The following is a 13,373-nucleotide window of genomic DNA, read 5'->3' as shown; positions in this document are numbered from 1 at the left end:
TGCAGGACTAGAGGGGAAGGTAAGAAATCTCAGGGGAGAGGTGAAGATGTGATAAAGAGAAGCTCTGGAGGGGTAGACCCAGAGAGATGTGTGTGGGGAGGGGCAGTGCCTCTTTCTAGGTGAGGAGTGAGGGAAGAGGCAGGCCATGGAGCCAAGCGGGGAAGAGAAGCAGGGTTAGGAGCTGGAACTCCTTGAGATTTGGGTCTTGTCACCAAGTGTCTGGGGACTGGTGGATTGTTATTGATCCCATTGAGAAAATGTCTTGCCCTGTTCTGCAACTCAATTGCTCATTCCCATGTTAAATCAGGTCTACATTAGACCTCCCAGGACTCCTTTGTGGGACTCCCTTGAGCTTCAGCAATTGGGTTGGAGTCCAGGGAGGAGATTTATGCAAGTGAGGTCGAGAGGTAGGGAAGGCGCAGGCCCTGGATTGAAGTTTTGGGGTACAAATGATCCTACCTGCTCTCTGAGTATGGAACATTTCTGTTTGAATTGGTGCTCCCTGGTCCTAATTTGAAGTGTATCCTCCTCCTGGCTGAGCAGAAATTGGCCTTCCAGTAGTTCTAGTGCAGCCTTCCAGAACAATCTACTCTGCTACTACCCACCAACCTTCCAACTCGCTGAGGGCTGAACTCCACCTCACCCTCATTTTTCAAGCTTCCTGCCAACATCCTAGACCTCATTTCTTTCCTAGGCCCTACCCTTCAGTCTGGGTCAGGCCTCCAGGGAAGAGCTACCCTTCCTCTGTCCCTCCCAGGGCAAGACAACACACCCACACAGAACAGCCAAGCCTCCGCGACAGCCGTACTTTATTTGGAGTTTTCCACTTGGGCGGCTCTGAAGTCAGCCGCATAACATGTGCAAAAGTCCCCCCAGAAAGCTGGGCCTCGCAGTGTGTAAAAAAGGCCCCCATGGGGCAGAGCTGTGCAACAGTAAATATAAAAAGAGAGAGTTTGAAAGACAGAGAGAGGGAGAGAGAAATCAGTCCCTCAGAAAGCCTGGCTTGGGTGGAATACGTGTTGCTCAGGCCAGTCCACGTGCCACTTGATCTGGTCTGTTTTCTTCTCCGTTGTACTTCCCCCATCCAAGTCTTTAACTCTCTGGGCTGTGGCCACCAAAGGGGCCAGTGACAGTCCTCAGGGGGTTTGCAGGCAACCTCTCTCACAAATAGATCTCCCCAACACAAAGCTACCACACTGGCCTCAGCCCCATCAGGGAACGTTGGGCTTCTCTAGGCCCCAAGCCCTCATCCAGCCCATTGTGTCTCTGCTGGGTCTGGCTCCAGCGGTCTGTCCTTGCGCAACTCTTAAGAGAGAAGCCCTGCTCTGAGACAGAGGCTCTCGACTGCAGGGACACAGTGAGGTGGGGGGCTGCGCCCTTCACATCACACCCAAGGCAGGTGTTTGTAGCGTCCGGTTCTGCAAGTGTGTGTCTGGGTGTGGCACATTTGTGGGGGTGGATGGGGGTGGATGTGTGTTTGGGCGAGGTGGGGGCGGAGGCTGGGGGAGGCACTTCTGGGATTCAGGGCACATTGACTTTGAAGGGGCTTCCGGGGACACTTTCATCACCCCACTTGACAATGAGGATATAGTCCCCTTTCTCCTTGACAGTGTAGGTGACGTTGTACACGCGGTTCCCCATGTGCTTCACGTATACCTCCTCACAGGGGGTCTTGGGCCCGTGCACACCCACCATCATCATGTTGGTGCCTGGAGAGGGAGGCAGAGAGGGTGGGCTCCCATGTGTTCCCCAGGCCACACCCTATCCCCCACTTCCTGCGTCCCCCCCACTGTCCCAGAGGCTGCCTTCTCTCCCCTTGAACCTGCCTGCCTTGCTGCAGTCCACTGTGAAGGAGTTCTTCTGACCCACAAAGGCCTGGGATAGCCCGGGACCTCGTGTCACCACCTTGCTGGCATCTGAGGAGAACTTGGGGATGGAGCTGTAGCTGGAGCCCCGGCTCGAGGAGGACTTGGTCACAGTCTCCACCAGAACCGTGGATGTTTCGTGAAGGCTGTGGCCTCCAGACAGCCTGGGACCTGAGGGGCGGAATGGGTGGTCATGATCCCAGTCAGAGGGCATTCCTGTCCTTCCCTAGGTTGTGGGCCCGCAAGGCACACTGACAACCTTTTGGGGCCACAATGCCTGCACTATAGGACTCTCCCTTCCTGTCCTTAGCTGTGGCCTTTGAGGAGCGCAATCCTTTCCCGGCAGATGCCTGCACTTCCAGCTCCAGTTCCTGCTTATCCCTAGGCCATGGCCTCTGCTGGAACTGAAGTTAACTCACAGGGCAAGAGTTTTATTTGAAAAAGAAACACATAACCATGCTGGCAGCTGACACCTATAATCCTGGCTACTCAGGAAGTAGAGACCTGAGGATTGTGGTTCAAAACCAGGCCAGGAAGGAAAGTCTGTGAGAATCTTGTTCTGATTAACTAGTATCAAGCCAGAAGTGGAGCTATAGCTCAAGTGATAAAGTAGTAGATGTGAGTGCAACACCATAAGTATTAGCACAGTACTAGCACAGGAAAAAAAAAAGGGGGGGGGGGCTGGGAAGGTGGCTCAGTGATAGAGCGCTTGCCTTGCACGCATGAGGCCCTAGGTTTAATTCCTCAGCACCACATAAGCAAAAAGAAAAAAGCCAGAAGTGACACTGTGGCTCAAGTGGTAGAGTGCTAGCCTTGAGCTGAAGAGCTGAGGGACAGCGCCCAGGCCCAGAGTTCAGGCCCCACGACCGGACCCCCTCCCTCCCCCCAAAAAAAGATTAATCAGAAAGGGATAAAGAGGACAAGTTGGATTCTGAAAATGATTATGTATGAGTTCACAGAATGGAATTCTGCATAAAGCCAGGCCCACCTCTGTTCCTGGTAATTTGACCATGATGTTTGGGGGCGGAATAAGACCAGATGTGAATGGCCAGTTGGAGCCATCCAATCCAGGGCACTCACCTGTAACCTTGGCTTTGAAAGGACTGCCTACGATGTGCTGGGGGCCACCATATTTGATGGCAATGAGGTAGTTGCCAGGGGCCATGGGAGTGTAAGTGACCACATGACCCTCAGGACACTCCCGACAGTCCAGCTGCACCTTGGAGGGACCATCAATGGTGACGGACAAGGCTCCTGAGCCGGCATTCAAGGTGTTCACAATGAACTCTGATGACACACCTGGGGAGGGAGGGAGCAAGGATGTAGGCAGAAAGAGATGCCGCCCAGGATAGGGTTGGCTCCCCCTGCCCCGCCTCCCCCCCCACCTCCCTCCCCACCCGCCCCCGCCCCAAGCAGTTCTGCAAAGACCTTGGGCTTCAGAGAGCTTTGTCTCTGCCTCTGCCTGAACACCCCAAATCCATCCCTGCTTCTTAATTCCAGGCTCTTACCAGTGGTGCCTCCCTCGAGCCCTGGACCATAAGCTGACACCAAGCCTGGATCCCCAGCCTGGCTCTGTTCCCCAACACGTATCTTGAAAGGGCTTCCGGGGATGTGGGCACCGTTGAACTTGACATCAATGGAGTGGACGCCGTTCTCATGGGGGATGAATCGAATGGTGTGCTTGTCTGTGGGTGGGAAGGTAGTAATATGGTTAGCCACTATCCTCCACCCCTCTCCAGTAGGTTCTTGCCTGGCAGGGGATGGCGGGGGCAGGGCCAGCTCACCACTGTCCAGCTCAGAGACATAGCACTCCTCCACGGCTCCTGAGGGTGTGTGCACCCTAGCATCTATCACGCCCCGAGCCCCGTTCAGCTGCACTGCAAAGGATGCTGGCTGGTTCACCTTGAGCCCGGTCTCCTGCAAAGGCCACAGCAAATGTCAAGAGTCCTAGGAGGCTGGGACTGAGTGCTCATCTCTTCAGCCCAATCTTACTGTCCCCAGGAGCTGTCCCTAGCAGCTTTCAGGGAGGAGGAGGAGGAGGACGCAGAGGCTGGCCTGTGACCTTCTGCATCCACCTGCCAAGATGTAGGTATTGTCCCAGCCATGTTGGTACTGCAGGGGATGAGGGTTGATGAACTCTTGTCCTGAGGCCAGATATTATGTAAACCAAGCTTCATGACAGATGCAGGAGTTTGACAGTACTTGTGGACTGAGTTCCCTGGAGCTCAGGTGTGGAAACCCCAGTATGTCGGACTAGCATGGGAGCTCTTACAGAAGATGGTAGCCCAATGAGAAGGGCTGAAGTGAGCATAGGCAGGAAGGAGTCTGGGAGAGGAAGTGGGTGTGGGAAGAAAGGAGAGCCCCTTTCTATAATGGGGTTCACCTGAGGGACCCCTGTAGACTGACAGAACTGTACTCAAGGCACCTAGAAGGGGACAGAGGTAAGATTTCCTCCCTGCCCTTTATTTAACAACATATGGCTGAACACACGGCTTGCTGAAGCCCGTGTGACACATATTCCCAAATGATATCTGGAGTCATTCTCTTTCAAGAAGTCACAGGAGGAGAATGCACCGTTGTGGGAGGCACAGCCCAGGCCTGGTGGCTATGTGTGCCTATGGAGGAGCCCCAGGGCCCTCTCTACAAGCCAGCTTCCTCTATATTCTATGTTAATGCAATTACTTCTATTCTCCTAAGTCATTAGACCTTTTGGGAGGAAGTGGAACGAACTCAGTAGTAGGAAATGTAGACAGCAGCACGGGGAGACAAAACAGCACATACCTGGAGACTGGTGACCGTGAGCCGGCGAGCATCATCTGAGAGGGAAGCCACCGGGACCACGAATGGGCTGTCAGGGATGTGCTCATCATTGAACTTGATGGACACTTCATAGTCACCTGCGGAGCGAGGCTAGTCAGCATATTTCCCAGGAGGAGCAGTGGTGGGGCTAAGCCACCCCCTCCCAGGTCTTTCCCAGGACTAGCTCTGAGGATAGACGTAGATTCCAGGATGGTTGGGAGGGAGGTGGACCAGACAAGCAGGCTGGTGAGGGGTGACTAGGGGTCTTCTGCCTAATTGGTAAGCAGAAACCCAGTCTGAAGGTTGGGTTGGCTCAGTCCCACTTCTTGTAAAGGCACCTACCTGGCTCCTGGACAATATAGGAGACACCACAGGAGCCATCTTTGCGGTCCTCAAATGCAATCTCTGCCTTGCTGGGCCCCTCCACGGCAATGGACAGACCCCCGGCACCTGCTTCTCGGGTCCAGATGCTGAACTCAGCTAGATTCAAGAAGCACGGTGGCATGTGAGCACCATCGCCCCTCACCCAGGCTGCCCTGACCCCACCTCTCTCCTGGCTTCCTTCCTTCTTACCTGGCATGCCAGCCACACCTCGCTCCAGACCTGTGCCTCCAGCTCTCACCTTGTGGGCACCACCTTCACCCAGAGGCCCCACGGTGAATTGGAAGGGACTGCCAGGTACGTGCTGGCCACGGTACTTGACAGCAACCGTGTGGGGCCCCATCTCCTGGGGCACAAAGCGCACACTGTATGCGCTGTCCTCTCCTTCCACAATCTCCGCAGCTTCCGTCTTGCCCGATGGGCTGGTCACCTGTGCGGTCATGTCCTGAGAGCTGGCCTCACCTGTAGAGGGGGGGATGCTGTCAGGACAACAGGCCATCCTGTCCCCAACCTCCCTCCTTAGTGAATCCTTCTCCTTGGCTCAGGCCAGCCTGAGCCACTTGGACTGAGTCTGCCAGGGTTTGGGCCTGCTGACTTCAGCCTCTTTTTCTTTTTTTTTTTTTTTGGGGGGGGTCCAGTCGTGGGGCCTGAACTCTGGGCCTGGGCGCTGTCCCTCAGCTCTTCAGCTCAAGGCTAGCACTCTACCACTTGAGGCACAGCGCCACCTCCGGCTTTTTTCTTTTTGCTTATGTGGTGCTGAGGAATCGAACCCAGGGCCTCGGGCATGCAAGGCAAGCGCTCTACCACTGAGCCACCTTCCCAGCTCCTTCAAGCCTCTTTTTCTGACTCAGAACTGGAGGCCCCAGCCCCCCTGTGAGGACACAGGCCCAGCCCAGTGTTCTCTACTTACCTTCCTGCTGCCGAGTGATGCTGCCGAAGGAGCCCAGGCGCTCCCGGCCTAGGAAGTCCCCAAAAACAGCAGGGAAGGGGTCTCCACCAACCTGGGTGGACTCCTCCACCCGCACCTCACGCTTGGTCTCCCCACCCCGAGTCTTGCTGATCTCCGTCCTCTCTGTGCGGGTGTATGTGTGGCTGCTGCGTGTGAAGGTGCGTGTCAGCCTCTCCTGGGCAGACACCATCTGGAACCAGTTTCCTGTGGGTGCCAGGAGACAGGGGCAGAGACATTGAGGGGGTGAGCAAGCAGGACAAAGGCCCTGATAGCACAGGGCCTGCATCCCCATAGTCCCGCTCTATCATCTAGCGCTTCCCACCCTTCCTGGCTCTACCTGGGATCTTGAGGTTGAGGTCACAGGTGCTACCGATGGTGGCGATGGAAGGTGCCTGTCTACGCCGGGTGATGCTTTCCTTCATGCGGCCCTCACCTGTCACCTTCACAGTGAAGGGGCTTCCTGGGGGACAGGGATTAAAGGGAAGGTGGGTCAGAAGATCACTTGCCTCCTAGCCCCTGCCCTGTCCCCACGCCCAGTCTCAGCCCAGAGCCTTACCAGGCACATGCTTGTCAGCAAACTTGATGTTGATGATGTAGGTGCCCGGCTCAGTGGGGCAGTAGGTGACTTTGCATGTGCCGTCCTCCATGTCCTCACAGTTGATGTCCACTTTGCTAGGGCCTTCAATACTCAACCCTAGGCCTCCATAACCTGAAAGGGTTAGATTTCCCTCAGCCTAGTGACAATCATGTCACTGATCTGCCCCGCCCCCAAGTCCCCAAACTACAGTTTTCACCCAGAAGGAGAAGGGCTACAGTGGGAGGTGGAGGGTAGGCCAAGCATTGTTCCCAAGGCCCACCAGAGAGGTGATCTAGAATAAGGTGGTCCTCTTGGGTTGCAGTGAGTGAAGAGAAAAAAAAAGGTCAGAATGGCTGAGGTTTCTTTTAAAAGTAAGAGAAGCCAGGCAATGATGGCTCACACGTGTAATCCTACCTACTCAGGAGGCTGAGATCTAAGAATTGTGATTTGAAGCCAGCTTGGGCAGAAAAATTCTGTTAGACTTTTATTTCCAATTAACGAGCAAAAAGCTGGAAGTGGAGGTGTGGCTCAACTGGGAGAGTGACAGCCTTGAGCAAAATAGCTCAGGGAGAGTTAGAAGCCCTGAGTTCAAGCCCAAAATAAAAAAATAAGAATTTAAAAAAGTAAGAGAGGGCTGGGAAGGTGGCCAGCAGTAGAGCGCTTGCCTCGCATGCATGAGGCCCTGGGCTCAATTCCTCAGCACCACATAAACAGAAAAAGCCGGAAGTGACATTGTAGCTCAAGTGGTAGAACGCTAGCTTTGAGCTGAAGAGCTGAGGGACAGTGCTCAGGTCCAGAGTTCAAGCCCCATGACTGACCAAAAAAAAAAAAAAAAAAAGTAAGAGATCCAATGGGCTATTCACTTTTCCCCAGGTAGACTCCAGACTGTTCATCTCAACAGGGGTCAGAAAGCCCAGGAGAAAGGTATGGCTGAAGGGGAGCTAGGTAGGAAAGACAGACTGAATACGCACAGAGTCACAACTGGAGCGGGCATCTCTAAAGTACCTGCATTACGAGTGTCCACAATGAACTCTGCCACCTGGAAGGTGTGGCCTTCAGAAAGGCCTTTGCCCCAGACTCGAACCTTGCTGGCATCGCCGATCTCCGATGGCCCCACCAAGATCTTGAAGGGGCTGTTGGTGACGTGCTTGCCACTTTTGCGCACGCTTACCACGTGCTCCCCAACCTCCTTGGGGGTGAAGGAGATCCCTGTGGAGAGGAGAGTCATCAGACAGAGCACTCCCGGGGCCTCCCTCTCCTGAGGCATCCATGAGGCACACACTCACCAATGTGCCGGTTAGGCAGACGCTTCAGCAGACAGGGCTCCTCATTGCCCGAAGGGGCACGGATGCTGGCAGTCAGCTGGCTCAGGTCACTTTCGGTGATCTTCAGTGACACATCGGTGGAAGTGCCCACATTCAGCTGGGATGTTCTCATGGAGTCATCACCTGTGGGGGAGCTGGGGCATCAGATGGCTGTGGTGTCAGATGGTGCGTTTAGACCCTGCTGGTCTTGAGACCAGAGGCCACCCCCAAGCAGAGGCTGAGGCCTGGGAGAGCAGAGCTACATTTTGCATCAGCTGTCAGCACCCTCTGGAAGACCTAACAACCTAATTTCTGAGGTTGCCTCCATGCTGTGTGGCAGGAACTTTGTCTATTCCATCCTGTGTGGCAGGAACTTTGTCTATTCCTGAGTGTGAAAGAAATGAGACAACAGACCAGGCCATGCAGTCCTTGTGCGCTTTGTGGCTCTGTCAAATGCTTAGCCTCTCTGGGATGGGCTTCTTCAGATACATATATTTTTTTTCTTTCTTTCTTTTTGGGGGGGGCGGGGGTCTGGTCGTGAGCCTGAACTCTGGGCCTGGGCGCTGTTCAGCTCTTCAGCTCAAGGCTAGCGCTCTACCACTTGAGCCACAGCACCACTTCCGGCTTTTTTTTTCTGCCTATGTGGTGCTGAGGAATAGAACCCAGGGCCTCATGCATGCAAGGCAAGTGCTCTACCACTGAGCCCACTTGAAGTCAAGACCTCATGCTCTTGCTTGGCTTTTTTGTAGCTGGTACTCTACCAGTTGAGCCACACCTCCATTTCCCAGGTCATGTCTTTTAAAGCATGGCTAAATATTTCTTGCCTACTCTGGAGAAGAGTGTTTGTTCCGTTTATCCAAAGATGCCTTCCTCCTCCTTAGGAGGCCTTTCCTCAAGTACTCTTGAGCACTACACATATGTTGTATGTGGTGTGTGTGTGTGTGTGTGAGACTGCATGTCCACTGCACCTGTGATCTTGGCTGTGAAGGGGCTTCCTGGGATATGCTTGTCATCGAAGCGAACGATGATGCTGTAGTCTCCAGGTGCTGTGGGCAGGTAGGACACGGTGCAGGTACCATCCTTGTTGTCCTTGCAGGTGATCTCTGCTTTGGATGGGCCCTCCACAGCCAGTGACAGACCCCCTTTAGGTAGAGGTAGGTCTGAGATCAGAAGTCCTGCCCTCGTTCCTGCGCTCCCAGCCAGGCACCCACCCTGCCCCTTGCCTGAAGCTCTCCTCACCTTCCCCAGCATCCTTGGTGACGATGGTAAAGGTAGCTGGCTTATTGACCATGCCATGGCTCAGGCCTGGCCCATAGGCACTGACATGACGGCTATTGATGGCATCCACATAGAACTGCAGAGGGCTCCCTGCAGGGAGAAAGATCGGGAGCCAGGTTAGCATAGGAACAGGAGCTACCTGGGAATGCCCTGGACCCCAGCATCTTCCAGAAGCCTCTTTGCTGAGTCCTGCATCTCTGCCATAGGCACTTGGCTTGTGGAGGTCTGGACATTAGATTTGCCATGTGTGAGAACACGTCAGGTGCTCAAAGAAGGAGGCGGGACCCATGTGGTTGGTCCTCTCTCCCTAGCCCTGCCAGACCCCAACTCACCAGGGATGTGGTTGCCGTCATACTTGATGCCCATCTGGTGCAGGCCCTTCTCAGTGGGTGCATACCTCACCGTGATGGTGCCATCCTTGTTGTCAGTAATGTTGGGTCGGGCAGTCTTCCCGGAGGGCATCCGTACCTCCCCTGCAGGGCAGACATGGTTACCAGAACCCTAGATATTTTTTTTCTACCACAGCTCTTGTTGCCCCTGGGCTGGTCCCTATGTGACTTTGCTTTCACCCTAAGGCTAGACACTAAGACACAGACTGGAGCAGCAGGACCAACCAAGAATTAGAAAACAGATAGCTTGAGGCTGAGTTCTAGCTCTGCCCAACTTGCTGTGTGACCTGGGATAGTTTTGCTTCCTCTCTCTGGAAGCTAGAGCTTCTATCTCTAAGATAAGGGTGTGGGCCTGCCCTCTGAGCCCTTCTGCCAAGGGGCCTGGGAAATACCTGTAAGTTCCCCTTTCTGTACAGTGAAGGGGATGACCAGGTTGAAGGGCCTCAGCATGGACTCCAAAGGCTCCAAGGGAACCACGGGTTCCTCAGTGGCCTGTGGCAGGTGAGAGAGAAAAGTCATTGGCTGGGCAAGGCCCAAAAGTGTGGCCTGCCTCCTGACTGATGCTGGAGAGAGTGAGAAAAGAAATAGATGGTTAATAGTAGAACCTGAAAGGTAAGAAAGGGGCGTGAACTTCAAGAGAAGGAGTGCTGTGCCCAGCTCATGGCTCTCTGCCCAGCCTAAGGCCCACTTGCTCCCCAAGAAGCTCCCAAACCATGACCCAACCTTGGCTGCAACAGAATAGAAGGGAGAAATGCAAGGGTAGGGAGGAAGAGGAGGAAGCCCGTTTTGGAGATGGTAGTACCCAGTGTGGGGGGCAGGTGCCAGGCCGGGGAGGGGCGTAGGGCTGGCGCAGCTGTAGTACTTCAGCAGGCTCCTCCACACGGGGCAGGGGGTCACACGCCTGGGGAGGCAAGGTATGGGGCACAGGATATGGTGTATCCAAGGGACCAGATCGAACTCAGAGCAGAGAGTGTTCCAGTGACCTGAACTCTGGGGTGAATGTCTTAGGTATCGACCCTTGTTCTGCAGGGCCATCTCTGCTGAGAAGGAGCCCAAGAGGGTAGCCAGAAGTCTGGGAGGACCACAGCAAGTTCCTCTAGGGAGGGCTGAGGTCATATGTGGGCCTGTGCTCATTTCCCATTTAAGGAGGCTGCAAGGCCAGCAAAGGTTTGATTCCGGAACAGTCTACCTCTCAGATATGAGGACTTGATTGGTGATTCCATGGGGACAGCTGGGACCCTAGCTTCTACTACAAGGAATGGATCTCACCTCCACCCATCTGCCACTCCCTCCCCGCCCCCACGGCCAGGGGCTTACCAGCACGTGGAAGGGACTGTTGGGGATGTGCTCGCCCCCAAAGCGGATGGTGATGACGTATTTCCCCGGCTCAGGTGCTGTGTAGTAGATGTCAAAGGTGCCATCATGGTTCTCAACCACGTCCACATCCAGCTCTGCCCCATCTGGTGTAGACACTGTGCAGGTCACCTTCCCCTTCCCTGCTGCCTTGGCATCCACCGTTATCACGGTCTCCTCTCCGATTTGGATTCGGGGGCCCAGGCAGGCACCTGGTACATGGGAAAGGCAGGTCAGGGGCTATGGAGGATGTGTCCAGCCCTGTGCAGTCCCCCCCTCCGAGTTACCCTTTTAGTCCCCTAGCCCCACAGCAGAAGAGAAGATGACACTCACCCAGGCCATGGCCTCCAATGGACACTGAAAGTAGAGAAGAGGGTTAGACCATGTGTGGCTCAGGATGGGCATGGATGGGTAGCGGGGATGGAACAGGCTCTCTAGCCAGAGGTCCTTTGGGGACTGGACTAGGGAACTAGATGCACTTTGAAGGGATCGGATAGTGAGAAGGCTAGGGATGCAAGTGGGTGCTCACCTGTAACAAGGCACTTGCTGGCATCCCCAGTGGGCAGGGCATGGATGCGGAAGGGTGAGTAGGGGATCTCATCGCCGCCATACTTGATCGTGATGGTGTATCGGCCACTCATGTCTGGCAGGTAGGACACAGTGTATGTGCCATCCCCATTGTCTCGGATATTGGCTTTCTTGGGTTTACCCTCAGGGTCCTAGAAGGGGGAAAGAGGTCAAGACCTGTCTGGGCCCAGAGCCAGACCTGGAGATGTGTTGACCCTGGACTCACCAGGATCTGGACAGTGAGAAGCCCTTCTCCAGCATCCCGAGCATCAATGGTGAATTCCACAGGCAGGCTGGCAGGGATGCCAGAGGCATTGAGGCCAGGGCCACTAGCCCGTACCTTGCTGGCATCATGGGCTGGAAGCACTTTGATCTTGAAAGGACTTGAGAGACAGAAAGGAGGGAACGTTGGTTGGGGTTTGGGATTGGGAAGTTGGGTAGGAGAGATGACTGTGAGAGGCTGGGAGGAAGGCCAGGAGCTGGGCCCATCCTCAGTCTTGGGTAACGTCCTGAAGGACCCTTCTGACCTAGTCTGAACATTCATTCTCTATTCCCAAGGAGAATGTGTATTTCCTGAGAAGTCCAGCAGGCTCTCACACCTCCTGCACTTTGCTTAGGTGCTAATTTTTTTTAAGTCTTCATCTGATTTCCAGTTACACTTTACAAAGTATGATTTTATTGTTATTACTCAGGCGTTGTACAGAGGTGCTACTATTTCGTAAGTCAGGTAATGAGTACATTACTTTCTTTGGACAATGACATCCCTTCCTTTGCTTTCCTCCGCTTTCCCCCTCCCATCCCTGCCCACAAGGCCTAGGTGGTAATTTTGAGGTCAATCCCCATGAGCTTGTGCCACCTCCAGGAGGATCAAGATTGGGCAGCCAGACAGGATGAGACTCATATATAGTGGGAGGGGCTCTCCCTAATCCCTCATGTGGCCCTGCAGGTATGGCCCCAGGAGAAGTACTCCAAAGTTCAGCCTGGGAGTCCATGCTGGTCCTCACCTGCGTGGCACCTCCTGGTCGGCGTACTTGACACCTACTGTGTAGGGTCCATCAGTGGCAGGGGTGTAGTTGACAGTGTGGGTGCCATCCCCATTATCACGCACCTCCACAGGCTCAGGGACACCTGGGCAAGGGAAGCAGGGTCAGCAGACTCTTCTGGCACCCTATCCCACCTCCCCTCTCCAGACATCCCATACCTGTGGGGCCCAGCACCGCCACCTGCAAGGGGGCCCGGCCAGCTTGACTGCAGTCCACTGTGAAGGTCTGGGGTACCCGTGCTCTGACTCCAGCCCCCAGCCCTGGTCCAGAACACTTTACTTTCCCAGGATCCACCACATCCTTCACTGGCACCCGGAATGGACTCCCTGTGAGGACGAGAATGTCAGCTTCTACCCACCTTCCTGGGAAGGTCTCCCTAAAGCTGAGAATCCAAGGAGAAGGCAGCCTCCCTGCCACACGATGCCCACAGGGAAACCTGACCAACACACCACTATGCTTAGGAATTTGCTACTGTGCCTGGCGAAAATGTGTTTTTAACATCGCAGTTGATAGATATAGAAAAGATGTGACTGGGTGCTGGAAGCTCACGTCTATCTGCTCAGAAGGCTGCAATCTGAGGAATGAAATTCAAAGCCTGCCCAAGAAGACAAATCTGAGAGATTCTTATCTACAATTAGCCAGAAAATAAACCCCACAAAACAAAAACAAAAAATCCCAAAAACCAGAGCGGAGGTATGGCTGAAGTTTATGGAGTGCCAGCCATGAGCAGAAAAAGCTAAGCAGGAGTGGGAGGCCCTGAGCTCAAGTCCCAGTAGCAGCACAAGGGAAAGAGAGAGAGAGAGAGAAAGAGAGAGGGAGAGAGAGAGAAAGAGAGGGAGAGAGAGAGGAAGGAAGGAAGGAGAGAAGG

The 13,373-nt window shown here is 54.4% G+C and overlaps 1 protein-coding gene across 4 annotated transcripts in view; it reads right to left on the bottom strand.

Annotated features, from left to right (window-relative positions):
* Positions 1-837: 837 nt before the first annotated feature.
* Flnc (filamin C) overlaps positions 838-13,373 on the bottom strand; it is a 29,891-nt gene continuing 17,355 nt past the window's right edge. Inside the window, exons 25-48 of one of the 4 annotated variants that reach the window (XM_042695919.1) lie at positions 12,664-12,831; positions 12,467-12,590; positions 11,689-11,845; positions 11,425-11,614; positions 11,229-11,252; positions 10,860-11,107; positions 10,345-10,443; positions 9,935-10,034; positions 9,486-9,626; positions 9,115-9,243; positions 8,844-9,017; positions 7,858-8,019; positions 7,577-7,780; positions 6,551-6,703; positions 6,332-6,454; positions 5,956-6,198; positions 5,238-5,507; positions 5,007-5,144; positions 4,647-4,762; positions 3,650-3,782; positions 3,374-3,550; positions 2,946-3,164; positions 1,827-2,036; positions 838-1,709 (exon numbers count right to left, since the gene is read on the bottom strand). In XM_042695919.1, the coding sequence (XP_042551853.1) occupies positions 1,522-1,709; positions 1,827-2,036; positions 2,946-3,164; positions 3,374-3,550; positions 3,650-3,782; positions 4,647-4,762; positions 5,007-5,144; positions 5,238-5,507; positions 5,956-6,198; positions 6,332-6,454; positions 6,551-6,703; positions 7,577-7,780; positions 7,858-8,019; positions 8,844-9,017; positions 9,115-9,243; positions 9,486-9,626; positions 9,935-10,034; positions 10,345-10,443; positions 10,860-11,107; positions 11,229-11,252; positions 11,425-11,614; positions 11,689-11,845; positions 12,467-12,590; positions 12,664-12,831 (3,890 nt within the window). In that variant the 3' untranslated portion in view covers positions 838-1,521. Of the gene's footprint in view, positions 1,710-1,826; positions 2,037-2,945; positions 3,165-3,373; positions 3,551-3,649; positions 3,783-4,646; positions 4,763-5,006; positions 5,145-5,237; positions 5,508-5,955; positions 6,199-6,331; positions 6,455-6,550; positions 6,704-7,576; positions 7,781-7,857; positions 8,020-8,843; positions 9,018-9,114; positions 9,244-9,485; positions 9,627-9,934; positions 10,089-10,344; positions 10,444-10,859; positions 11,108-11,228; positions 11,253-11,424; positions 11,615-11,688; positions 11,846-12,466; positions 12,591-12,663; positions 12,832-13,373 lie in introns of all 4 variants that reach the window. The other 3 variants (XM_042695920.1, XM_042695921.1, XM_042695922.1) reach the window with 3 other exon arrangements.

Source organism: Dipodomys spectabilis, unplaced genomic scaffold (genome assembly GCF_019054845.1).
Source record: "Dipodomys spectabilis isolate Male_0828 unplaced genomic scaffold, ASM1905484v1 ptg000197l, whole genome shotgun sequence".
Lineage (NCBI taxonomy): Eukaryota > Metazoa > Chordata > Mammalia > Rodentia > Heteromyidae > Dipodomys > Dipodomys spectabilis.
This window is presented reverse-complemented; position numbering and strand designations above follow the sequence as displayed.